A 25,792-nucleotide genomic window follows, 5' to 3' on the forward strand; every position below is an offset into this window, starting at 1 on the left:
CAAAAACTCCTACGAGCAAGACTAATACTAGATTTGGTCTTGTTTCATTTACAAAACAGTTTTTTTGTCCTTAAGTTCCTGTTCCCACCCAATCCAGAGGTTCTAGGTTCTTAGAGCCAAGGATTGATTGTATTTGCTTCTTAGTAATGTGGATTCTCTCTTTCCTGTCAGCAAATATTTTTTGCCTGTTCACTACACGATGTGGTTCTGAACTGTTGTACAAAAGATTATGGCCCTATCTTTATTGGGTAGTCATATCCTGATTTGTAAACATAACTGAAGTATGTTAAAACTTTTTTTACTTGTTTACATTGTGTTGGGTTAATTACCAGAAGTCCACATGTAATGAAAATTAATCTTTATTTCCCCTTTTCTGCCTGCCTTATGTTCTCCAGATTTCATTAGAGATGACATATTATAGCTTGTTGACGTTAGGCATTTAAAAAAATCATCTAAGTGCTCGCTTTGGCAGCACGTGTATTAAAAAAAATCATTTCCAAAATATATATGCTCAGTATAAAATGTGTACTGCGTATAAAATTTATATTAAGTATAAAACGTGAGACTTTCTCATTTAAAATTGGAAAAAAAAATCTCAACCTCAGGCCAGCTTTGTAGCTGGTAAAATAGGAATGAGGAAGATTCCGTTGTTGAGAAGGCAAGAGTAAACTAAAGCAGCATCAGTATTGAGCAAGACTCTTTTAAATGACTGTTGGGTGTAAGTTTCACATAAGCCTTGTTATCTTGGGTGGTGAGAGGATGTTGGGGACAGCAATGCCAAAACCTGACATCAGTAAAAGTGGAATTTGGGAGTGGGAGCTGCGATGGTAAAGGCAGAGGTGTGAATTTAAGTGTGCAGTTGTCTCTGGAATGTCTGCAGTTTGGTGCCAGGTATTTTCTGGGAGGACATGTTGGTGCTAAGCATAGACTGCCTTTCCCACTGGATAGATAATAATGTCTCTAGAGAATAGGGCAGCACTACCTAGCGCACCATTTTAGTTCTGCTATTGTGTTGAATCAGTGGTCTTTTAAAAGAACATCTAAATTTGTGACCGAAGTTGATCCCTTGAAAAGAAACAGAATCAGAGTCGAGTCCTAAATTAAATCTGTGTAACAACTTCTTGTATTCCTGAACCCTAGACTTATATAGCTACCTGCTTATGCAACATCTTCTTTTGAATATCTAATATTTAAAAAGCTCATTTCAAACTCAGTGAGGCTAAAACTGAACTGGTCTCTCCCTCAAATCTGTTCTCTCACAGTCCCCCATCTCGGTTGATGACAAGTTCTTCGTTCCATTTGCTGTTCCAAAAGCGTTGGTCATCCTTGAGCCTCCTCTTTTTCTCTTATACCCCATTCCTATATGTCAGAAAATCTTATTGACTCTACCTTTAAAATATATCCAGAATCTCGCCACTTCTGGCCACCCTGGTCCAAACCACCTGATCTCTTTGCCCTTGCCCTCCTTTACAAACTGTTCTCCACATAGAAGCTACTCTTTTAAAACTCTGCTCAGAACCCTCCAGTGATTCTCTGTGTTGCTCAGAGTTAAAGCCAGTCTCTTAAAGACTCTTTAGGCTCTCTGTTCCTGCACCTCTCTGCCCCCATAAACACTGTTTCCCTCTGACCTCGTCTATTGCTCTCAACCTCGCTCATTCATTCCAGCCGGTCTAGCTACCTTTCTTGTCTACAAATGAGCCTTCAAGCCTCTGTACTTACTGTTTCCTCTGCCTGCATTTCTCTTTCTCTAGGTTGCAGGAAAGCTGATTTACTTGTTCAGTTTTTCTCAATGTTGCCTTTCCCAGTGCGGCCTCCCTGACTGCTGTATCTAACGTTGTAGCCCTGTCCTGTAACCCTGCCCCCAGCTCTAATTTTCTTCACAACACTTGTCACCTTCTAATACGCTTGGTCACCTTATTATTTGTCTCTCTCTTCCTTAGAATTTAAGCTTCATGAGGGCCAGGAATTTTGTCACGTGTTCACAGCTATATCCTAGTACCTAACACAGTGCTTTAAATATTCAAATATTTGTTAAATCAATTGGTGAATAAATCTTCCTGGAAACTGGGATTTAAACAGGTAGACCTTTCTGCTCCTCTCCTGAGTTTCTAGACTTTTTGCTTTCTGTATTTTTTTACTTCACAGACTACCTGGGGCTCGACCCCGTGGGAGCCATCTTGACTTCTCCTTGTCAGGGGAAGAGAGAGGAAGTAGGTATCATAGGGTTTTGTTGGAAAGAGTAGAGAGGCCTCAATTTATCACCAGGCAGTCTATGGATATGGAAAGCCTGAAGTCAGATTTCTTGACGTTTAATTTCTCTATCTTCCTGCCTTCACTGATGAATATTTGATAATTTGATGAATATATGATATAAAGAAAAAAAATCATCGTCTGTGTTTGCTATACCTACCGTCCTAAATCAAATAAACTTTTTACTTGAAAATTTTTTATTCAGTTGTCATTGGATCTAATGCTTCCTATTTGGCATTTTGTCTCACATCTTAAACAGCAGCTGCATCTGTCTTCCATTTAGCTTGTTCAGTGACCCTGCTAATGGAGATGGGAAAGATTTGAGATTGGTGGGGGTGGTGGTGGTAAAGGCATAGGGGGAAAAGAGTCAAGCTTGTATAACAGCTACATGTTGAAACTGGAATTTTTTTTGCTGAAGTGTTCAGTTGTCCCATGGCAGTGGCGTTATAGAGAACACGTGCATCAAAATATCTTCTGTTGCTCCCCAGCTTTCGGGCGACCTGTAGTGTGCACTGGTGCCCCTGTTGAGAATCACTGACTTACGGGGTAAACTAGAATCTTCTTATGAATGAGCATGCTGAAATGGAATCCTGAGGATTGTAGTCTTGATTATTCCTGAGTAAAATTTTGATGTGTCTAAAAAGTTGTATGATTCTTAAAACACAGAAAAATATTAGAATTAACTTTTAAGTTGTCTGCAAAAATATTGTTATATATATATATTTTTAAAGATTTTATTTTTTCCTTTTTCTCCCCAAAGCCCCCCGGTACATAGTTGTATATTCTTCGTTGTGGGTCCTTCTAGTTGTGGCATGTGGGATGCTGCCTCAGCGTGGTTTGATGAGCAGTGTCATGTCCGCGCCCAGGATTCGAACCAATGAAACACTGGGCCGCCTGCAGCGGAGCGCGCGGACTTAACCACTCGGCCACGGGGCCAGCCCCAAAAATATTGTTATATTTGATCTAACATTTCACCCTTTCTCCTAATTTAATTGTGTTGAAGATCAATATCTGTGGCAGTTATTTTCTGTATTGATGCCAATTGTATTTTGGCCCCCTTTCCAGAAACCTGTATACGGTGTCATATCTGTCTGCCCACTCCACAGTGTCACATATAAATGTAGAAATGTCTAAAACTTGTATGGTGTTAAACATGTCAGAATGTATTTGTCCATGGGGTTTCACTAACACTCTTTTTTCATTTTAACAAAAATTAGCAATGTTTAGGTTTATTATATTTTAAAATATTCTTTTCAATTTATTTTGATATTGGTATTAAATATATGTATATGAATGGTTTTTCTCAATGAAGTAAACCATTAAGGTTGTGGTAGTGTTATTTTTCTTTCTCTGGAAAAACAAATTTATTGCAAAATGTAATATGCTATGGTGACTTTTTTAATTCCTAGTTTTGAGATATAGAGTCTGGTCAAGTGAAAGGAGTATTGTACAATAATCCAAACAAAATTAAATTAACTTCAATGGAAGAAAAAGTCACGTAAGATTAGTTTTTGAGAGGTGATAGTACTATGAACTGGAATGCTGAAGTGATTTATACTGAGAAAATTACCACATCAGAACAAAACAGAAAAAAAACCCCGTGATATAGGACACAATAGTGATTACCCATTTATTAAGATGTCTTTGTGGCTGACTTTTTAACTTTAGGGGAAACTCAGGGCATATAAATTATTGTAAAGAAAAAAACATAAGAGGCTTTTAATTCTCTAGTTCAGTACTCCTTAGCTTTAAAAGTTATTAATTTGCTCCACAGAGACATTTTAATGATGACTTATTTGAAGGCACAAAACATTAGGTATGTTGAAAAATACACTATTAATGAGATGGATTACAGTGTCCAAATCTGTATTTTTTTCACTTGCCCACTATAGTGATGCGCTGCATAATGACGTTTTGGGCAACAATGGACCACATAAATGATGGTGGTTCCCTAAGATTGATACCATACAGCCTAGGCGTATAGTAGGCTATACCATCTAGGTTTGTGTGAGTACACTCCCTGATGCTAGCATGACGACGAAACTGCCCAAGGATGCCTTTCTCAGAGGGTCTCTCCCTCCTTAAGTGACACATGACTGTACTTGACTTCCTTTAGGCTCCTTCCCCCACCCGCCTTTGGGCTTTTTTCTGATTACGTGAATGATTTAAATAGTGTGGCAGGCAGGATAATGCTCTCCAGCCCCCCAAGATGTCTAAGTCCTAATCCCCAGAATCTATCAGTATACTTCCTTATATGGCAAAAAGGATTTTGCAGATGTAATTAAATTAAGGACCTTGAGATGGAGAGAGTATCCCAGATTATCCACATGGGCCCACTGTAATCATAAGGCCCCTTAGAAGTGAAAGGGGGAGACAGGAGAGAGTCACAGAAGGAGATGTGACAGTGGAGCAGCAGAGGTCCTAGTGATGTGCGGCTGTGATCTAAGGAATGCAGGCAGACTCTAGAAGCTGGAAAAGGCAAGCCCCCTCAGAACCTCCCCAAGGAGCACATCTTGGTTTTAGCCCAGTGAGACTCATGTGGAACTTCTAACCTCTCCCAAATTTTAAGATAAAAAACTTGTATTGTTTCAAGCCACTAAGTTTGTAGTAATTTGTTAGGACAGTGACAGGAAATTAATACAAATAACATCTTTTTAAAAAATTACAAATAGGGGCCAGTCCGATGGTGCAGCAGTTAAGTTCGCACGTTCTGCTTCAGCGGCCTGGGCTTTGCCAGTTCGAATCCTGGGTGCGGACATGGTACTGCTTGGCAAGCCATGCTGTGGTAGTCGTCCCACATATAAAGTAGAGGAAGATGGGCATGGATGTTAGCTCAGGGCCAGTCTTCCTCAGCAAAAATAGAGGAGGATTGGCAGCAGATGTTAGCTCAGGGCTAATCTTCTTCAAAAAAAAATTACAAATAGCATCTTAATTTACAGTTTGTGGAAAATTTTAACTTAACCCTCAACAGTTCCTAGAGGGGATGATAATCGTCGTTTTGTTATGTAATGAGAAGCTGAGGCACAGAGAGGCTAAGTGACTCGCTGGATATGATGTAGCCATGTTGTTATCCTTTTCTAGGCAAAGTTGGTATGGGTGTTTGGAAGGAAAAACTCTCTTCTCTGTGTCTCCTCTAGCCTTACGCTATGCTCACAGCATTACTGGCCACCACGTGTGTGTGTATGTGTTGGGGGGGTGGTGGGCACTTTCCTAAACCAAGCAATTCTTGGATTCTCCAGACACCAGCTGGATGTCATGCAGTTTAACTCAGTTCTGACACTGTCTTCCTGGAGATAGTGTCAAGTCCCACATGTCCCCTGAATGCCAGTCTCAAGTACAGTACCTTTGCTTCTCATCTACCTGCTATAAATTGTAGGTTCTCAGAACCTCCTCCTTGGGTTCAATTAATTTGCTAGAATGGCTCACAGAACTCAGGAAAACATTTTACTTACTAGATTACTGTTTTATTAGAAAAGGATATAACTCGTGAACAGCCAGGGGGAAGAGATGCATAGGGCAAGGGAGGGGGCTTGCCATGTTGGCCGCCACTCTCCCAGCACCTCCACGTGTTCACCAGCCCGGTTCTATTTCTGGAATTTTTATGGAGGCTTAATTATGTAGGCAAGATTGATGAAATCGTTGGCCATTTTATGACTGATTCAACCTCCAGCCCCTCTCCCCTCCCAGGAGATGGGGATGGGGTGGGGCTGAAAGTTCCAACCCCCTAATGACATGATTGTTTCCCCTGGCAACCAACCCCCATCCTTAGGGGCTCTCCAAAAGTCACCTTATTAACGTAAACTCAGAAGTGGTTGAAGGGGCTCGTTATGTGAATAACAAGACACCTATTTCACCTTTATCGCTGGAGCTGTTTCAGGAACTGAGAACAAAACTAAATATTATGACAAAAGATGTCTCTGTGACTCTTATGTAGGAAATTACAAGGGTTTTAGGAGCTATGTGCCAGGAACAGTGGAGGAAGACCAAGTAGATATTTCTTATTCAGTGTTTTTTTCTGCTCCATATGGTTCAAAGGAGTACTGTTACTGGAACTTCTGCATAGTGTTTGATGCCTATGAATATTAATGTTTTCAGTCCTTTTTTTCCAAGTCAGCTAAATAAATATGCCTATATGGAGCTGATTGCTGTGTCCCAAGGTAGTCTGTCACCTCCTAGTATTTCCCAGCATTCCATGATCAGGCCACCTTATTTGAACTTGATTTTTAGTGTGGCATTTCTGTAGTATTCTGTTTGCTTTGCTTGTGTTTGCCTACTTTCAGCTTGGTGTATACCATAGCTGTTCGGACAATCTATTTTCCATCTTTAGAATTTTTCCTGCCCTCTGGAATTGCTTTGTGGCCATCCTCACTGAGTTGGTAGCCCAGTAGCAGGTCTGTGTTCTAATATTTAATTTTTAGAGATCATCATCTGGGAATTTAGAGAGGAAGCTAATAAAACTGTTCACTGTTCTGGTAGAGTTAAGTTATGGTTTTTGTTTGTTTTTTTTGGTGAGGAAGATTGGCCCTAAGCTAACATCTGTTGCCAGTCTTCCTCTTTTTGCCTGAGGAAGATTGTTGCTGTGCTAAACGTATGTGCCAGTCTTCCTTTATTTTCTATGTGGGATGCTTCCATGGCATAGCTTGATGAACAATGTACAGATCTGTGCCTGGGATCTGAACCCTCGAATCCCGGGCCGCTGAGGTAGAGCTCGTGAGCTTAACCATTACGCCACCGGTGCCCCAAGTTATGGTTATTTTTTAAGTCCTGGATTTATTCCAGGATGCTAATGGGCCATTTTGTTTGGTTATGAACTTGATTTTCTGTTATACCATACTGAGTGTTCTACTGAAAGATGCTTTTCTGATTTGGTGTCCTTTTTTCCTTAATACATTGCTTTGCATGTGAATGAAAGCTTAGCCGGAAAAAAGGTCTTAGGTCTTACTAGTCTTTGACATTTAAAACCATCAAGTTTTTTTAAACAAAAATAGTTTGAGTTAAAATATCCTAATAAAAGCTTTTAATAGAATCCAAAATACATGCAGACTCCTGCAGCAAATCTTTGGCACTGCATCCATAAAAGGAAAGTAAGCTGCTAGAATGCTGGCAATGCCTTGTATGTCCTTGGTTAACTTTGTGTGGTAACTCTTACGTGGGATGTGTGTGTGTAGCTATAAAAACTGCCATGTCCACTTTCACTCCGCATTCTTGGATGTGATCTCCTTCCTTTCTAAGGTAGTTAATATTACAGGTAATAGAATTGTTTTTAGCACCATGAAAGGAGTGTTATCTTCAGATAGTTTTTCTTCAAATTTCTGAGGATTTCCTCTTGTGATTTTGGAATTCTGGATATAAAATAACTTGTTATATTGTGATTGTTAAGTGAATTGTGGTAATTCTCAGCAGTACATATAAAAGATTCTAATCAGTAGGGAATACACAGACGTTTTCTTTCCCCTGGCCAGTTTAGTTTGGCTTTTGAAAGTGCTTCCGGACACCTGGGATAAAAAAGAACCTTCCAGGAATGAGTGTCTGTTAAGGCAAATGCACGGCAGTGGTAGAAATAGAGCCCCGGGCAGTATTCTCCTGGTTGCCTTTAGTCTGTCTGAGACGTAATTCCTGGCTTTTAGAAATGATTGATTACACGGGCCTACCAACTAATAATGTGCCTCCCTATGCTGACAGAGAGAATATGTGTGGTGATTCTTGATTATGTGATACTGACATTTGAATATGCTTCATTGATTTAGTAAAGGCTTTCATTTTTTAAAAGCACTATATTAAATGAACACATTGAATTATGAAATCCAAATGTATCGTTTAAGTATTAAATATAAAAAGATGTGTTTAGGCTCCAGAGAACTTTACTGCTTACCATAAAATAACTTTAATTTTAAACATTTATTAGAGTAAACTATGCACATGTTTAAAAAAAAAATCAAGCCATATAGATAAGTTTATAAAGAAAAGCAATAGTTTTTCTTCTTTCCACCTTCCATCCTGCTGTGCAGAGACAACTCACTTTTTCCCCCATCGCTCTTTTATTCTGAGGAATTTTAAAACCTGTGAAAAAGTTACCATATAGTACATCAAACACTGCCTGCCTTTGACCTAAAATTTCCAATGGTTAGTACTTTGCCAGGTTTGCTCTCTCCCTGTCGCTGTCTCTATTTGTCTCTTTCTGTGTGAGTTTTTCCCGAACCGTTGGAGAGTTAGCTGCAGGTGTCATGACATTTTGTCCCTAAATACTTCACTACGTAGGTTTAAAAACAAAGATATTTTCCCTGTATCACACAGTATAATTACTGAGAATGTTTAATATTCAACGTCCATATTCAGTTTCACTAATAGCCATTGCTCCAACCCCATTCAATCAAGGATTATACATTTTATTTATTTGTTTTATCTATTTAGTCTCTTCTAATCTAAATGGTGCCTCAGGTGATTTTTGTTTTTCTTCTTTTATTTACTCTTTCATGACACTTAACATTTTCAAAGAGTCCAGGCCATGTGTTTTACAGAATGATCCTCAATTTGGATATGAGTAGATTAAATTTAAACATTTGACTTTTTTTGCGGGAGGGAAGAATACTACATAGGTGATATTATTTGAAGCATCATCGCTAATATCTTTGAATACTGTCCTTGTATCATTTTTTCCTTAAAATTTATTTTACTTGTGGTAAGGTGTACATAATAGAATTTGCCGTCTTGACCATGTTTAAGTGTACAGCTCAGTGGCATCAAGTACATCTACGTTGTTGTCCAGCCATCACCACTATGCATCTCCAGAACTTTTTTCATCTTGCAGAACTGAAACTCTGTGTTCATTAACAATGACTCCCCTTTGCACCTTCTCCAGCCCCCAGCAACCACCATTCTTGTTTCTGGCTCTATGCATTTGACCACTCTAGGGACCTTATGTACGTGGAATCATACAGTATTTTACCTTTTATGACCGGCTTACTTCATTTAGTGTAATGTCTTCAAGGTTCATCCTTGTTGTACATGTGTCAGAATTTCCTTCCTTTTTAAGACTGAATAATATTCCATTGTATGTATATTACCACATTTTGTTTATCCATTCATCTGTTGATGGACATATCCGTATTTCTTGTTATATCAAGTTTAGATGTTATTATGTACAGATTTCCTGTAACAGTGTGAGAGTTTAGTTCATTTTTAAATAATGAAAGCAGAACATACTCATTGTAGAATCTTTCAGAGATAAGAAAAGCTATGAGAAAAAATATAGTTTATAGTATCATTGTCTAGAGGAAATCTATTGTATTTTTGTGTATTTTCAGGTTTTTTACATCTATTTTTATATAATTGAAATTATACATTTTTTGTTGAACTTTACATTTTGAAGTAATTAAAATGTTTTCATCTTTTAAAAATGAATGCAGAATATGACATTGAGTTACTATACTTTAATCTATCCCTTATTATTAGCCTTTTAGGTTATTTGAAAAGTTTTTATTCTGATAGTGTTTTGATGGACAAAATTGTCAGCATTTCTAATGATTTTCTTAGGTTTCCAAAATGGGGTTATAGGATCAAATGATATAAACCCGTTAAAGGGTACTTTATGCATACTGGTAAATTGTTATCTGGAAGGACTGTACCAGTTCTATTCCCATCATCAGTGTAAGGGCGCAGCTGTATCTCTGCTAATGTGTGTTATTTAGGGAGGCATGCTGTCTCATTTAATTGGTCATTCGTAGTTTTTGTGTGAATTGTTGATTCACATCATTTGTCCATTTTCCTTTGTGATTTTATCAAGTTATGTGAAGTGTATGTAACTAATATGTATAAATAATTAAAAGTATATACTAGTCACATTTGTTGCAAATTTCTTTCCCTTTTTTCGTAGGGAGAGCTGTGCTAGTAGCATTTTATTTTTGTTGTTTTTCACAATTTTTTGGATTGGACTAAGAATTTAAATATTTTTCAAAATAATTTCCATTAATATGATTTATTAAATAAATTCTTTCCCTATTGATTTGGGTGGTTCTGTCATACATAAAATGATTCTACATCATTCGTTTTGAGGCTCTTTATTTTGTTTTTTACATCAATATCACACTTTTGCTTAAATAATCATAGCTTTATTAGATATTAAAAAATCTAAGGCATGCTTAAAAATTTGGAAGTCTATCATGCGCCACCCTCCCATTGCTTTTCACAAGTATCTTAGCTTTTGCCTTTTCTTTGTTTGTCCATTCATTTATATGTTCAGATAGTCGTTGAGTGTGCTCCTAAGCACTGTGAGAGAAGTCATGGCTCTCGGCGGGCTTGTGGTCTGGCGGAGGAAGATAGAATTCAACAAGTCAATGTAGTGTTCAGTAGGGGAGGTATCTAGTGCTGGAGGAGTATATACCCTTATCTTATTTGGGGATTTGGAGAGGGCTTTCAGGAAGAAGTGGCCTAAGCCAAAACCTTAGCGAGAGGAAGAAGGAACAATGTTTCTGTCAGAGGGAATAGCATGTGTTAAGACCCCAGAGTCAGGAGAGGTCACGACCTGTCCAGTAATCTGAAAGAAGTTGGCAGGGTTGGAGTGTAGAATGGGAGCTGTGAGAGAGAAGCTTCAGGGTAATGCTGGACCTTTCAAGGCCTGCTGCTCTGGCTAAGGAGTTTAGCTCCGAACATAAGGGCAGTGGTAAGCATTTGGAAGTAGACTGCCTTAATCAGATTTGTGGTTTAGGAAGATCACTCTGGTCATAGCGGAGAGACTAGATTGGGAGGTGGCAGCACTGGAGGCAAGCAGACCACTTAGGAGGAAATTAAAGTGATCCAGCTCAGAAAGAGTATTGCCTTGATTTATGGTGGAGGCAATGGAGATGTGGGGCAAGGGGGATGTATTTTAGAGAGACTTCAAAGGTAGGGTCGACAAAACTTGGAAGAATTGATGTTGGGGCCGAGGAGAGAAACAGTTAAGAAAGTTACTCAGACTTTTGGTTTGGATCCTTGGGTTGGGTAGCAGTATCATTTTTCCTAAATGTGGGAGACGTGAAGTTAAGTTTTAGGTATGATGTAGTGAGGATGTCTAAAGCGTTGTTGGATATATGGGCCTGAAACTTTTGGGAAATCTCTGCCACTCAGCTTATGTGGATAAGTGTTTATTGAAGCTGTGGAACCTTCTCTTGAGTGGCAAATTATAGCGACTTTCCTGGGGACCTCATCAGGATGGACTAAGTAACTTTTTAGCATTGCTTCCAATTTGATGATTGTCTTAGTTCTATCAGAGTATTTTTGACTAGAAGAAGAGTTACGTGGATAGAATGTCAACAGTATGATGTTATGCTGTCATGAAAGTTTTTTCTTTTGTACCTCTCCCCCCTTTCTAAAATGTTCGTTTACACTCTGGTTTTCTCACTTGTAAAGAGAATGGGCTGGACTCTTGAGTCCCTTCAGGCCTACCTAAAACAGTGTGATTCTAAAAATCTAAAGTTTGGTTTCAAATTCAGCCAGGATAGCTTGGCAGTGTAGCAGGTGAAAGTTTTACTTGAATTCAGAAAAACTTTTGGGACTTGATTTCAGTGGTGAATGTGGTTTTGACATACACTATTTTATATGACTGGAAGCCTAGATTTTTAAGAACCTTAATATCCCCTCACTTGACTCTTTTGGCAATATTTTAAGTGAACTTTGTGATTTGAATTCACATTCATCTTCTTTAAGCCGTTAACGTTGGTCCTCATATCTGATCACCTTCCTAAAGATAACTTTGTGACATTGTTCCTTTAAACCCTTCCATCATGCTTTCAGCAGTAATTCTTTCCGCATGGCAAGATCTTTCTCACGAAGGTATCTGTCAATTCAGATATTTTTCCATGAATTTGGGGATTTATATTTCCACAGCAGTTGGGTTGTTAACAGTCTGATCAAAGATGTAAGGAAGTAAGAGCTCCAAAGTATAAACTATATTTGGCATAGTTTGTCATGATTAATAATAGAACGTTTAAAGTCCTTAATTAGAGATTATTTTGACTTCCCTATCGTTGAATCTTTTTTCTGAAGAGGGTGTTTTCATAATGGAGTGAATTTATTGAATGAATTAATAGAAGCTCATCTTGGTGTAGATTAGATTAAATTTGAGTTTATTTCTGATTTGTGATTTTCACCTCTTTTGGTTTTTTGAAAAGGTTATTGTTCTATAGCACTATTCTAGGAACAGAAACGGTAGATTTTAACTTGTTGCTCTTGGTCATTATGTGAAAATGCATCTAGGAGGTGATTTGTGTTTGGTGTTGCTATTTTTAGGATTGCCATTAAGCTTGTGCCTACTTGAAGATACACTTAAAAATATTGAGGTCATTTTATTTAAAAAGCAGCTCATGCCTGAGATTGCTGCGAATATCTAAGCCAAGTTCCTGATTGAACTACAGCCAAATGGTTAGGAGTATAAAGAAAAAGTATTACTGAGTGGTATAGTTTCCTTTTTAATATGGAAAACCAGTTAAATGAATTTAACTCTGGATAGAGGAAAACTACCCAGACGTCGTAGCCAGCCACATCTGCATCTTTCTACTGACCCTGGTAAAGGATTCTGAACATTACCACTTAAAACTAACTTTTCTCTTTAAGGGTTCCTGAAATTGTGCCAGCTGACTCCAAGTCCACCCTGACCCCACAGCATAAAGCATGCTGTGATGTCACAGCTACCATAGAACTCCAGGGTAGTGTTGAGCTGGCCCCTGTGGGCTCAGGTAAGTCCTGGCTTTTTTTTTTACCATTTGGCATTCTTTTCAAAGTTAGTTACCCTTATGATTTTACGTCATAAAAGAAAATAAGGCAAAACTTTGAAAACTGTGCCATATATGGGGGAAAAAAATGTCTGTTTTCTAAACATCTATAAGCCAGCTCTATATTCTAACCAACGGAGTTCCATAGTAGCTGTGAAGTCCCCAGTAAGTTGTGACCTGTGGCTGCAAAATATGTTAAATTCTACTTCTGGCCCAGCTTACAGAACAATATGAGCTGCTTTTTTTGTTGTTGTTTGTTTTAACTGTGTAATATATAATATAGTAGCTTTCATTTACTCTTAGGTCTTCATGTTTTCAAAAGTATATTTACGCTTTTGCTTTATGTAGTTATGCACCACTACTTAGCTAGTTGTGTTTTTCGTTCAATCAATTTTGAAAGTATGATGATACTGCAGGTTAGTTTTATAAAGTTAGTCTTCTCCGAGTGCCTTCAGCTGTCTTTTTAATTTGGCTTCATAGCATGGAGGAGGAAGGGACAGAACGTGTAATACATGTTTGTTGAATTTTCAAAAAATGTATTAACAGAAAGATGTTCGGTTGTTCTTGGAGGCATTGTGAGATGTCATTAACCTAGAAAGCATATATGTATCACCTCTTTCTCTTTTTATTTTTTTTATTTTTTTTCCTTTTTCTCCCCAAAGCCCGCCAGTACATAGTTGTATGTTCTTTGTTGTGGGTCCTTCTAGTTGTGGCATGTGGGACGCTGCCTCAGCGTGGCTTGATGAGCAGTGCCATGTCCGCGCCCAGGATTTGAACCAACAAAACACTGGGCCGCCTGCAGCGGAGCATGCGAACTTAACCACTCAGCCACGGGGCTAGCCCCACCTCTTTCTCTTCTGCTGGAACTTTTCTGTTTTTTCGCAGTCTCTGTTACATTAAGTGAGATATTACCACTTACATTTATTTGCTCTCTTTTCCTTCTTGCCAACTCTTCTACCTTCTTCCTGCTTTTCTTTTATCCCCTAATATTAAAAGGTGATAAAAATATATTGTTATGTGAAGAGCTCAAAGACATGTTGTAAGTTGTTTCACATATAATCTGATGCTTTTTTTCTTCCCAAGTAGAAAACCTGTTGTGGCTAAAAACTTTAAACTGAGTATGGGCCAAATTCTCTTAAACACTGTATTTACAATGAAAACCCATCTACCAAGAAACTGTCTAAACTTTAATCAGTAGCTCTCCTTGAGCAATATGTAAAAAAAGATATACCAAAAATTTGGACAGTTTATGACATTCTTGTGAAATTGGACTTGTAATAAATTTACTCATTTTTGTAGCTGAAAACTCACCCGTAACCAAGACTATGAGCTCTTAGTTATAGTTAATGAAAAGAAAGGAATTATATATTCCCAAAACATTAGACAATGAAATATTTTTCTTTTAAATATTACTTTTTGCCTATGCTTAAATTTATGTTTTTCATGTTCTGGAAAGTTTGGAGAGTTTTATGCTGTGAAGAATAAGAACAAAATCTCTATTCTGTTCATCCTCATTTTCTGCCCTCCTGTATTTAGTCCATGCTAGCAAGTGGGCAGTATCCCCCATCTGCAGTTTAATGTGGAGCCTTGGGATCGGGAGAAGTAATTGTTTTTGGTGTTTTGGGTTAGGTCAGATAGAAATCCTATTTGTGTGTATGTGTGTATCAGCTTTATTGAGATATAATTCACATACCATGCAGACCATTTGAAGTTGTGTGTGTTTTTATTTTTATTTATTTATTTATTTCTGAGGAAGATTAGCCGTGAGCTAACTTCTGCCAATCCTCTTTTGGCTGAGCAAGGCTGGCCCTGAGCTAACATCCATGCCCATCTTCCTCTACTTTGTATGTGGGACGCGCCTACCACAGCATGGCTTGCCAAGCGGAACCATGTCCGCACCCAGGATCCGCACCGGTGAACCCCAGGCCACCGAAGTGGAACGTGCGAACTTAACCGCTGCGCCACCAGGCTGGCCCATCTGTGTATATTTTTAAAAAACACTTAATTTCAAGGCAGACTGGGTGACATGGTAAATCATACTTCCAAAGCACAGTTTGCTCACTTTGTTGTACTGTTTAGTCTGTACCCCTCCCCACTTTGATTCTGCTAGTTTCTAATTACAGAAATCCCTCAGAAACATTAGGAAACGAATTCTTAAGCAAGAATTTCTAAGATGAGATTTTTCCAGACATCAGCTATATGTTGACTTAGCTAAAAATAGTAAAGACAGTGATTTGGAAGATCTCTCCTTTCTCCAACCAAAAGAACAGTTAGTTGGTAATTTAGCTTTAGATCACCTCATCTCTGTCTTTGGGAAACAAAAACATGCTCATGCACAAAAACTGTGCAGGTCTTCCTCTTTATCTTTTCAGGTAAACTTGATTAGACTTTTTGGTCCTTGCTTTGCTTTTGAAAGTGCTTAGAACATTTCTTATGTCAAACAAGGAAATTTTACAAATACATGCTTTTTAGGTTAAAGCTAAAAACTGTAAAAGGTTCACTGATACTATATGCACCTGGAAATACTTTAGCTTTGATAGGACTGAAGTGCAAAGTGGTTGCCTTCATAAGGAAATACTATATACCCAAAGGGAAATGGAGTAGCGCATTTCAGTTCTAAAGTAAACTACATTGAATCATTCAAAAAGTTATGAGCCCTACTAGATTATTCTCGTCTGTTTATTAAAACAAGTTAAGCAGAAATTTTAGAGTTCTTTGTGTACTTGACTCTTTAGCCATATATTTGTTTTTATTTCAAGTAGTATTTTCTATGTCTATTCTTAAGGCTTAGGCCAACCAGAGAAGATTGATCCCCCTTGTCTCATGCCCGCCGTATCACGTTGTAGCCCTGATGACTTCTCCAGGGCTCTCTGCCCCATAAGGGTGTTTTGAAGCCCTTTATGTGTTGGAGGTGGGGGTTATAGCTGTACTTAGGTATTTGTATATATATTGAGGAAGGTATTAACCTACATTGTTGTGGAAATAAAAATTCCTATAAGAAGGTATTTTCGTTTGATATGGATTCTTAACCTGAAAAGTATCTGTGTCTGAGGCAGGGGGTCATTTTTCTGGGGAGAGGATCTAGATTTGCAGAAAGGATCTTTTAAAGATTGTATTTTTTCTTTTTCTCCCCAAACCCCCCAGTACATAGTTGTGTATTTTTAGTTGTGGGTCCTTCTAGTTGTGGCATGTGGGATGCCGCCTCAGCATGGCTTGATGAGCGGTACCATGTCAGCGCCCAGGATTCGAACCGGCGAAACCCTGGGCCCCTGAAGCGGAGCACACGAACTTAACCACTTGGCCATGGGGCTGGCCCCTGCAGAAAGGATCTTTGACCCCAGAGTTTGAAAACTTGTGCACCTGGCCTTTTATGGCTCACAAATGCGATGAAAAAGGACTGTTTTGAGTATAGGATTTGTGTTTTTACTCTCTTTGCATTTCTCACATTGCCTAGTGTGGTGATCTTTATGTCATGGGCATTCGGTGAATGTGGGAATTAAATTATTCTAAAGTTTTTGTTATTCTTCATGACTGGGGGAAATAGTTACGTTGTACCAATCTGTTGTACTCTCAGGAATAGCTCTTATTTATCTAATTCCTAATTCAAGAAAGCAGTTAAAAATGCTGCTTTTAAAGTATACCAAGAATATTTTTAAGCTAGTATTAGTATTTTACCCAACAAATTTTTCCTCTTGTTTCTTAGGAAACACTTAAAATTATTTGGTCCTATAGTTTTGGGTGTGCATGTGTGTGTTTTAACACTGTTTGTGGTAAATTTGACAGCTAACCTATTCCTTCATTTTTTGTCAAGGCTATTTGTTTATTATACATAGATGTACTGTACTGCTTAGTAAATAGGATTAGTCTTAACCTAACGTTAATTTGTGTTAAGATTAATAACATGGTTCAGCGGGAAAGGGAAAGTTCTTTATGGATTTGGAAAAAGTGATACGTGTTTTCTCTCTCCACCCCCCAACTGATTTGTAGTGTTTTATTTTAGCATATTTTTGTTTGAAATCATCTGGTTCAAGTTTTGCTGTATTAATAATTCTTTAATGGGTGTAAAGAAGACTTGGCTATGAGAGATTCTGAAATCAAAATATTGCTAACTTTCACTTGCATTGAGAATGGTTTTAATTGCTCTGAAGTGTTTCAGAGCTAAACAGCAACGTGGAAGATTCAGCGTTTGTTTTGATTCAGCTTTAAAAATGCAATATAAAGGGCAAAAGCAGCCCAATGCCCAAAGGGAAGCACTTCCCTGTCTCCTTGGTTTCTTCAGAGTCAGGACCAGAACAGGTACTTAGTGTCTTCTATGAAGTCTAGTTTCTTATACTAGATTACCAATCCTTGATCCAATTAATACAGTCTAACAATTCCTTTAAATGCCCCCAGAACATGGAGCCAGCACTGATGTGAAGGTAAGTACCTAACGAGGCAGTTCTAGTTCTGGAAAGAAATTAAAGAGGAATACGCTAATTTTCCTTATATTCTTTAGGACATTTAAATGATGCCCCAGGATCCAGGAAGCACAGAGAAACACTTAAAGAGTTTAGAGTGAATGCTACAGGTTTCTGCCTTTTGAAGGGAAATAGAATTAAACTCTTTTCAATTTCGATGCTTGTTTTAGGGGTTGTAGAAGGTGATTTAGCTGCTATAGAAGCATACAAGTCATCAGGAGGGGACATTGCGCGGCAGCTCACTGCAGATGAAGTGCGCTTGCTGAATCGTCCTTCTGCTTTTGATGTTGGCTATACTCTGGTACATCTGGCTATACGTTTTCAGAGGCAGGATATGTTAGCGATATTGCTTACGGAGGTGAGTGTGCATTTTGGTTAAACATTCTTTTATGTGAAGGCAATGTGTTCTTTAGTTTTCATTTTTGATGTTATAATGTTTCTCCAAACAGTTCTGAAATGTTTTACATTCTTCTACCCCCCTTAAAAATCACATTAAATTTAAAAGACTTCAGTAGTATATGATTCTTAAGGGTATATGCTTTTAAAACAGGACATTTTGCCATAACATTTGAATCATATATTTGATTTTAAAAAAACTGGGATGTATCTGTCATTCTTTAATTCATTTATTCTCTCAGCTCACAAATATTTATTGAGTACCTACTATGTGCTAGGCACTGTGCTTATAAGGGATTTAATTGTGAAGACACTGGCTCCTCCTTCAGTGAACCTCCAGAAAAGTAGAGAAATAAACAGATGATTCTGTACAGAGTATGCTGTCATAGATGTAAGTGCCAGGGGCTGTGGCAGAACTTGAGAAAGTGTTTTGAGATATCTTACCTAGGGCAGGCATCATTTTAGCTGAGATCATGGGTAGGAGTTAGCCTCATAAAGTAGGTGGAGGAGAGAAGAAAGTTGAGGAAATCATTTATTAAGAATTTTTTGAATTCATTTATTCAGGGTGGTGGTATTTGTGGTGAATTCAGGAACTTGAAAGTAACTCAGCATGGTTGTGATGGCGATTGGGAACTGAGAGGGGAAGTGTGAATGGTAAGCAGGGGCTGCGTTATGAAGGGTCTTCTAGGCCAAGGAATTGGAAGATTATTCTGAGAGCAGTAAAAAGGCTTTGAAAAGTGTTAGGTAGAGGGGCAGGGAAGTGATGAGATCAGAGGGTGTTTTGGTTGCTGCAGATGGGAGAGGGGCAAGTCTGCTTAGGAGGGCACTGCAGGGGTGCTGGCGAGACCTATGCCCGTACAGTAGTGACAGTGGAAATGGAAAGAAGTGGGCTGGTTTGAGAGAGATGATGGCAGTGTAGTCAGGATTAAGTGGATAGATTGGATATGGAGAGTAATGATGAGATAGGGTCAAGGTTGATTCTGAGGTTTCTGGCTTAGATAACTAGGTAGATTTTACAAATGATAGAGGTTGCAAGTGAATTACTCAGGACGTGACTATATTATCCAGGTAATTTTTTTAGTGATAAGGGAAACAGGGTAAAAGTGCAGAGAGAGTCAGATCAACTGTGGATTCAAATTTTGTCAGTATACATCTTCCATATGTGCTCATGCATATTTGCATATTCAAATTCACCAGTATTTGGAAACCATGTGAACAAAGCCCTGGGGTGGGGGGATTATGAAATGTGAGGGTTAGATGAAAGTGTGATTGAGATGGCTGGCCATTGTGTTCAGTTTGGTAAGAGTCCAGTGACGCCAGGGGCACCTGATAGACTCAGAGGAAGGGGAGGGCTTGAAAGACAGCTGAGATGAGCACAAAGGGTAGGCTTACTGAGTATAATGGAAAAGGGTACTGTTTGAAAAGCAGCAATGTGATTAGAGGGCCAGAGTTCTGGAATGTGGGATGGAATAGTTACAGGCAGTTTCTGTAGTGTCTTAGGTCTGGCTACAGTTGTGTTGTGGATTCAGAGGGGCCAGCATGTGGGGTTATGGTTGCTGGTGGTGGCGGGAGACAGGATAGAAAAAGCAGTTGTGAACCAAGGCTCAAGTCTTTAGGTTCCCCTCAGGCTGGTAGAGGAGTATGGGAAGATTCTGGAGGGACTGGCCTAAGTCACCGATCTCCTAAGAGCAATCTGGGGATTGACAGTGGGAAGACAGTAGAATCCCAGTGTATTTCTTACTTACTGCTGTGTAACAAATCACCTTAAAACTTAGCAGCTTAAGACACCAAATACTCGTCATCTCTCAGTTTCTGAGGGTGAAGAATCAGGGACCAGCTTAGCTGAATGGTTTTGGCTCAAGGTCTCGTGAGGTTACAAACTGCCGGGGCTGCAGTTGTCAGAAGGCTTGACTGAGGCTAGAGAATCTGGTTCAGCGCACTCACATGGCTGTAGTTAGAGGCTTCAAATCCTTTTGATGGGAGCCCCTCTATAGGGGTGCTCATGACATGGCAGCTGCTTTCACCTAGAATAAGTGATCTGAGAGAGGGAGAGAGGGATCCAAATGGAAGCTGCAGTGTCTTTTATATATAACCCAATTTAGGAAGTGACATACCATCATTTTTGTCGTATTCTGTGGGACACATAGACAACCCGGATATAATATGAGAGAGGAAGGAAGGATTGTTTTAGGGAAAGAACAAAATTGATAATGGGCTGTAGTCTCAATAGAGTAGGCAGTCCAAAGGACAGAATTGAAGGGGCCAGTAGAAAGACTGGATGGGGGAGAGTGTGAATCTAGTTTAAGGGATGTGTCTGCAGAGATAGCACAGAGCCACGTACTTTTGGAGTGAGAATAGGAGATCATTCTGTTCTGGGGATATATATCTGGGGCAGGGGTTTTGATTGGATTTTAGGTAATGGACCCTGTTGGTAGTCTGGTGGAACCTATGGACTTCTTTTCAAGATACTGTTTTTAAATGTGTAAAATAAAAATAAATAGGATTGCAAAGGAAATCAATTGTATTAAAATATAGTTGTTAGAATATTAAATCAAACTTGTGATGTATAAGAAAATGCATTTTTTTTTTTAAAGATTTTATTTTTTCCTTTTTCTCCCCAAAGCCCCCCGGTACATAGTTGTGTATTCTTTGTTGTGGGTTCTTCTAGTTGTGGCATGTGGGACGCTGCCTCAGCGTGGTCTGATGAGCAGTGCCATGTCCGCGCCCAGGATTCGAACTAACGAAACACTGGGCCGCCTGCAGCGGAGCGCGCGAACTTAACCACTCAGCCACGGGGCCAGCCCCAAGAAAATGCATTTTAAATATAGGCAAGAGACTAGTGAAAATGAAGAATTTAAATTTAATTAAAATTCCCATTCAGGTTCATGCACCCTTCCCAAGTTCATGGGCCCTAAGTTAAGAACTGCTAGCCTAAGGGAGATGATTGAGAATGAGAAGGTTGAAGAGGCTAGAAGATGGGAGGCAGGCTTACTGATGGCAGCAGGAGGAGGAAGCTTGGAGGCCATTCACTGGCTATAAGGTTCCTCTTGGAGTATTTGCAGTGTCCAGGTTTCTGTACAAGTTGTTTTTGGGAAAAATCTTCCCTGGTTTTTGGAAAGGGGCTGAGGGCTACCAGTTTAAAATAAGCTGTTTTTGAATTTACTTTTGGGATCCATTTTTACACTGTTACTTGAGAAATAGTCAATTATATTCTGAAAACATTTAATATTTGGTTTTCCATAATTTGTTGCTTGAAAATTGGGTTCATGGAGTTAAGATGTAGTGAGCATTTCATCATTACTGGTAGTCTTGGCCAATAAAGTTTAGTAGAACTGAATTTTCACGTAGGAGTTTTCAGAAAAGGACATCTAATGGTTGTGTTGGGTATGCAGAGTTTTTGAAACAGTTTACCTTAGTAGCAATTACAATTAAGTTGTCTACACATATTACGTAGATGACATTATTAGTAAGATTTAATCTTTGAGAGGCTTATTGGAAGATCTCCTGCTCCAAATCCCGTTTGTGAGTGTAAGTCTACGTTTAGGAAGGTCACAGAGAATAGAGCTAACTGGCTTACTCAAGTTTCACACCAGGCTCATTTCCTCTCTAGCAGATGCTCAGCTTTGATTTCAGAATTCTCTGTATGCAGATTTCTTGAGCTCCACAAAAGGAATACAACTTAAATGTAAGATAATATCTTTGCATCATTTATTGCTGTTCATTATTTAAAAAGGAAAGTTCTAGCTATCTCCTTGTTTAGAGGTCCTCTGTGGTAGTGCCCACTACACCAGCATTCTTGTTTCATTCCCATCAGGCTGTACTTCAGAGGTCTGTTGTCTCTCTTGCTCTTGGAGAAGCCAAATGCTTTTTAAACAATTCTGAGTTATAACCAATGGGGAGGGATTTGAAGTAGGTGGGAACTAACTCTTTAAAAATATCATGTTTTCTTTATTCCAAGTCAAAGAATAAATATTGAAATACTCTTAACAGAGTGGGAGAAGAGTGTTTGTACTTTTCTCTTTCTCTGAGCTGGAATTCCCTTTCTTAAGAGTTTTTTATTAGGAGAATGATGGTTAGTCTGACTTAGGTTGTTTCCTCTTCTCCCTCCCTCTCCTATGCTGAACCTTTGTGAATAAGACCATTTTGCTTAAATTTTTATATGCATCTTTGTGTATTTCCTTGGGATAAATTCCTAAGATGAAGAATTGCTGAGTCAGAGGGTAAAGCATTTTTATGGCTGTTTTCCTGGAAAGTTGTACTACTGTATACTTCCACTGGTGAGGAAATAATAGCCAATACCCAAACTATTTTAAAATTAAAAGAAAAAAAACCACCTTGAGTTATTGGAAAATTTTGGTAATTTCTTTTAAATATTGTTGTTTTCTGCTTCTGTTGATGATAAATGAGATGCAGACGAAAGTTTCTTTTGTATTTAAGGTGTCTCAGCAAGCAGCAAAGTGTATTCCAGCAATGGTGTGTCCTGAACTGACAGAGCAAATCCGGCGAGAGATAGCTGCCTCTCTTCATCAGAGAAAGGGGGATTTCGCTTGCTATTTTCTAACTGACCTTGTAACATTTACGTTGCCAGCAGGTAACTCCAAATTTCAATGTGAAAAGAAATTTACATTTTATTACAATTTTATTATGTCTGATTGGAAGTGTTTTGTTAGAAAGTAGATAACATAGCTACTAACATGTGCATCTTAAATTACTTGACTACCCTAGTTATACTGGAAGTGACCAGTACAAAGGTTTTAGATCTGGGAGGAAGACAGCAGCTAATAATAACTGACTTCTTTATGGGCCTCAAATATTTAAAAACATCTGCTTTATCCATTCCCTTTTTTCTTTGGTTTTATTTTATAATATTATCAGTCTACTTTTTTTTTTTCTTTTCACACCTGTTATTTTGAAATTAGATAGCTATTGGTTACTTGATATTAGGAGATAGCATTAAAAAAAAATGGGCTTTTGATGGGTAGAGTCACGTTATTTGAATAAAAAATACCGGCATTCTTTTGAAAGTGTCATTACTTTCTTCACTCATTACATTAATTTTTACTATACTTGTGAAGCAGCTTTTCATATTTCAATGACAATTGGAAATGTCTTCCAGGATGCTTTTTGTCACTTGGCATTGAATAAATGCACCAAACACTAAAAGTTTCTAAAATAAAGCCCCCATTTTGGTACTGAGTGTTTTGAGCTTTTATATTCAGACATAAACATAGGTTTTTACAAATGCTAGGAAATAAGTAAGCCTTTTAAAATCAGACAAATTTCATTTGAAATGCAGTCTCTGTGTATTTAAGCTTACCCCAAGTGATGATTAGATTTTTATTTTGAATTGAAAATAGCTTTAAAAATTTTTAATTTTTTTCATTTTTGAAGGGTAATGCTTTTCACTCTAGACTACTCAGTTAGTAAACTGAATAGAGCATTAGAGAATTTAAAGAAGATGACAAAAACAGATCTGTGTGCAAAAATGAATGGTTCATTAACTTTTATAAGAAGATTCTGAAGTCTGAAAATAACAGGCTTGAGCAGAGGTTGAGAGTTTGGGGAGAAGAGAACAGATAAAAATTTGTATGTAATTATTATTATTATTATTATTATCATCATCATTAACTTGAATATCAGATAGCCCTGTTCTTTTTTTTCTTTTGTTCTAGCTTTATTGAGATATAATCGACATATAAAATTGTCAGGTATTTAAGATGTACGTTGTGGTGTTTTGATGCATGGGTACAGTGTGAAAGGATTTTCCTCCATCTAGTTCATTCACACGTCTGTCATCTCATTTATTTATTTATTTATTTGAACATTTAGTTCTACTTAGCAAATTTAAGTTATACAATACAGTGTTATCTACTATAGTTACCATGTTTTATGTTAGGTCCTCAGCCTTATTCATCTTACAGCAGCAAGTTTGTACCCTTTTAAACCTCCACCTCCCCAAACCCCTGGCAACCACTTTTCTAATCCCTGTTTCTATGAGTTTGACTTTATTTTAAGATTCCACATATAAGTGGTACCGTGCAGTATTGGTCTTTCTCTGTCTGGCTTATTTCAGTTAGCATAATGCCCTCAGGATCCATTCATGTTGTTGTAAATGGCCGGATTTCCTTTTTTCTCATAGCTGAATAATATTCCGTTGTATATATATACATACCACATCTTGTTTATCCATTCATCCATTGACAGACACTTAGGTTGTTTCCATATCTTGGCTGTTGTAATGCTACAACAAGAATGGGAGTGCAGATATCTCCTCTATATCATGTTTTCATTTTCTTTGGATATATACCCAGAAGTGGGATTGCTGGATCATTATCCATACTTTATTCCATAGTGGCTATACCAATTTACATTTTCATCAGCAGTGCACAAGGGTTCCCTTTTCTTCACATCTTTGCCAACACTTGTTATCTCTAGTCTTTTTGATGATAGCTTTATGTAATTAGTGGTCCAAATGTTAGTCTTTTGATTACTTTTAGATGGAGCAATTTTTTTTTCCTTTTTATTCTTCTCTCTCTTTTTTTGAGGAAGATTAGCCCTGAACTAAGATCCACCACCAATCCTCCTCTTTTTGCCGAGGAAGATTGGCCCTGAGCTAACATCTGTGCTCAGCTTGCTCTATTTTATATGTGGGATACCTGCCACAGTATGGCTTGATAAGTGGTACATAGGTCCATGCCTGGGATCTGAACTGGTGGCTTGCTGAAGCGGAACATGTGAGCTTAACTGCTGTACCACCAGGCTGGCCTGTAGATAGAGCACGGTTTTGATAATGAAATACATAAAGGAAATAGTGTCCATCACATACACACATTATACATGCACATTTCTTAAAAGAAGCTACTTGACAGCCTTCAGTGGAAAGGGAGTTATTGTAGATGAAGTCACTATTAGATGCTGGTATCAAATTTATTAAGTTATGAGATGTAAGATCTTTTAAGTCTGCTTTTTCTCTGTAGATATTGAAGACTTACCTCCAACAGTCCAAGAAAAATTATTTGATGAGGTGCTTGACAGAGATGTTCAAAAAGGTAAGCATGGGATTGAGTGTAATTTACCTTTCATCGATTTCAATAAACGTTTTGCTTTGTTTTATAAGGTTTGGAGTAGTTCACTGTATGGTCAACTTGTATTTTTACTTGTATTTAAATAAAAAATGTAAAGTCCTTAAGAATAGTGTCACATTGTGCTGTTAAAAATGCTCATTTTGTCAATTATATCTCAATAAAACTGGAAAAATGGTTTAAAAATTCTCATTCGCAGCTCTTAAATGTAATAGAGTGAATGAATAAAAGTATAAAAGTTTTTAAACCTTGGTTTTCTACTTCCTGTTCTAGAATGAGTATAGTTCCATATTAAACATTTTTAGAAATTAAATTGTAAAGAATTTAAAAGTTGAGTAAATTATTCCAGACCTACAAGATGTTTCAGCTGCTCAAAAGGTTTATATTTCAATTGATCAAATTTATTTAGATGTTCATTAGTAAATTACACATAAACCTATTAACATCTGGAGAACAGGTTCTTTCCTCTATTGAATACTCTTTAATTGCATAGGCATGAAAATAAACATGTTATTTAAATTCCTCATATAGAGTTAGAAGAAGAATCTCCAATTATAAACTGGTCGTTGGAATTGGCTACACGTTTGGACAGTCGACTATATGCACTTTGGAACCGGACTGCAGGAGACTGCTTACTTGATTCAGTACTACAAGCTACCTGGGGCATTTATGACAAGGACTCGGTGCTTCGGAAAGCCCTGCATGACAGCCTGCATGACTGTTCGCATTGGTGAGCTAGCATCCTTTCCTCTTTAAACCCAGGAGTGCATTTGCTGAATCATTTCCTTACAATGGTGGGATATTTTTCCTCTCTTATATTTTCTATAGAAGCTAGGGGAAACACCTTTGGTTTTCGACATTG

General features: G+C 38.1%; 1 protein-coding gene across 7 annotated transcripts in view; it reads left to right on the forward strand.

The window, feature by feature from the left end:
- ZRANB1 (zinc finger RANBP2-type containing 1) overlaps positions 1 to 25,792 on the forward strand; it is a 63,069-nt gene that overhangs the window by 25,839 nt on the left and 11,438 nt on the right. For 2 of the 7 annotated variants that reach the window (XM_046652637.1, XM_046652638.1), the window contains 4 exons: positions 17,623 to 17,810; positions 22,286 to 22,439; positions 24,826 to 24,897; positions 25,462 to 25,660. In XM_046652637.1, the coding sequence (XP_046508593.1) occupies positions 17,623 to 17,810; positions 22,286 to 22,439; positions 24,826 to 24,897; positions 25,462 to 25,660 (613 nt within the window). Of the gene's footprint in view, positions 1 to 12,837; positions 12,960 to 17,622; positions 17,811 to 21,508; positions 21,534 to 22,285; positions 22,440 to 24,825; positions 24,898 to 25,461; positions 25,661 to 25,792 lie in introns of those variants that run through there. The other 5 variants (XM_046652639.1, XM_046652641.1, XM_046652640.1 and 2 more) reach the window with 5 other exon arrangements.

Source organism: Equus quagga, chromosome 2 (assembly GCF_021613505.1).
Source record: "Equus quagga isolate Etosha38 chromosome 2, UCLA_HA_Equagga_1.0, whole genome shotgun sequence".
NCBI lineage: Eukaryota > Metazoa > Chordata > Mammalia > Perissodactyla > Equidae > Equus > Equus quagga.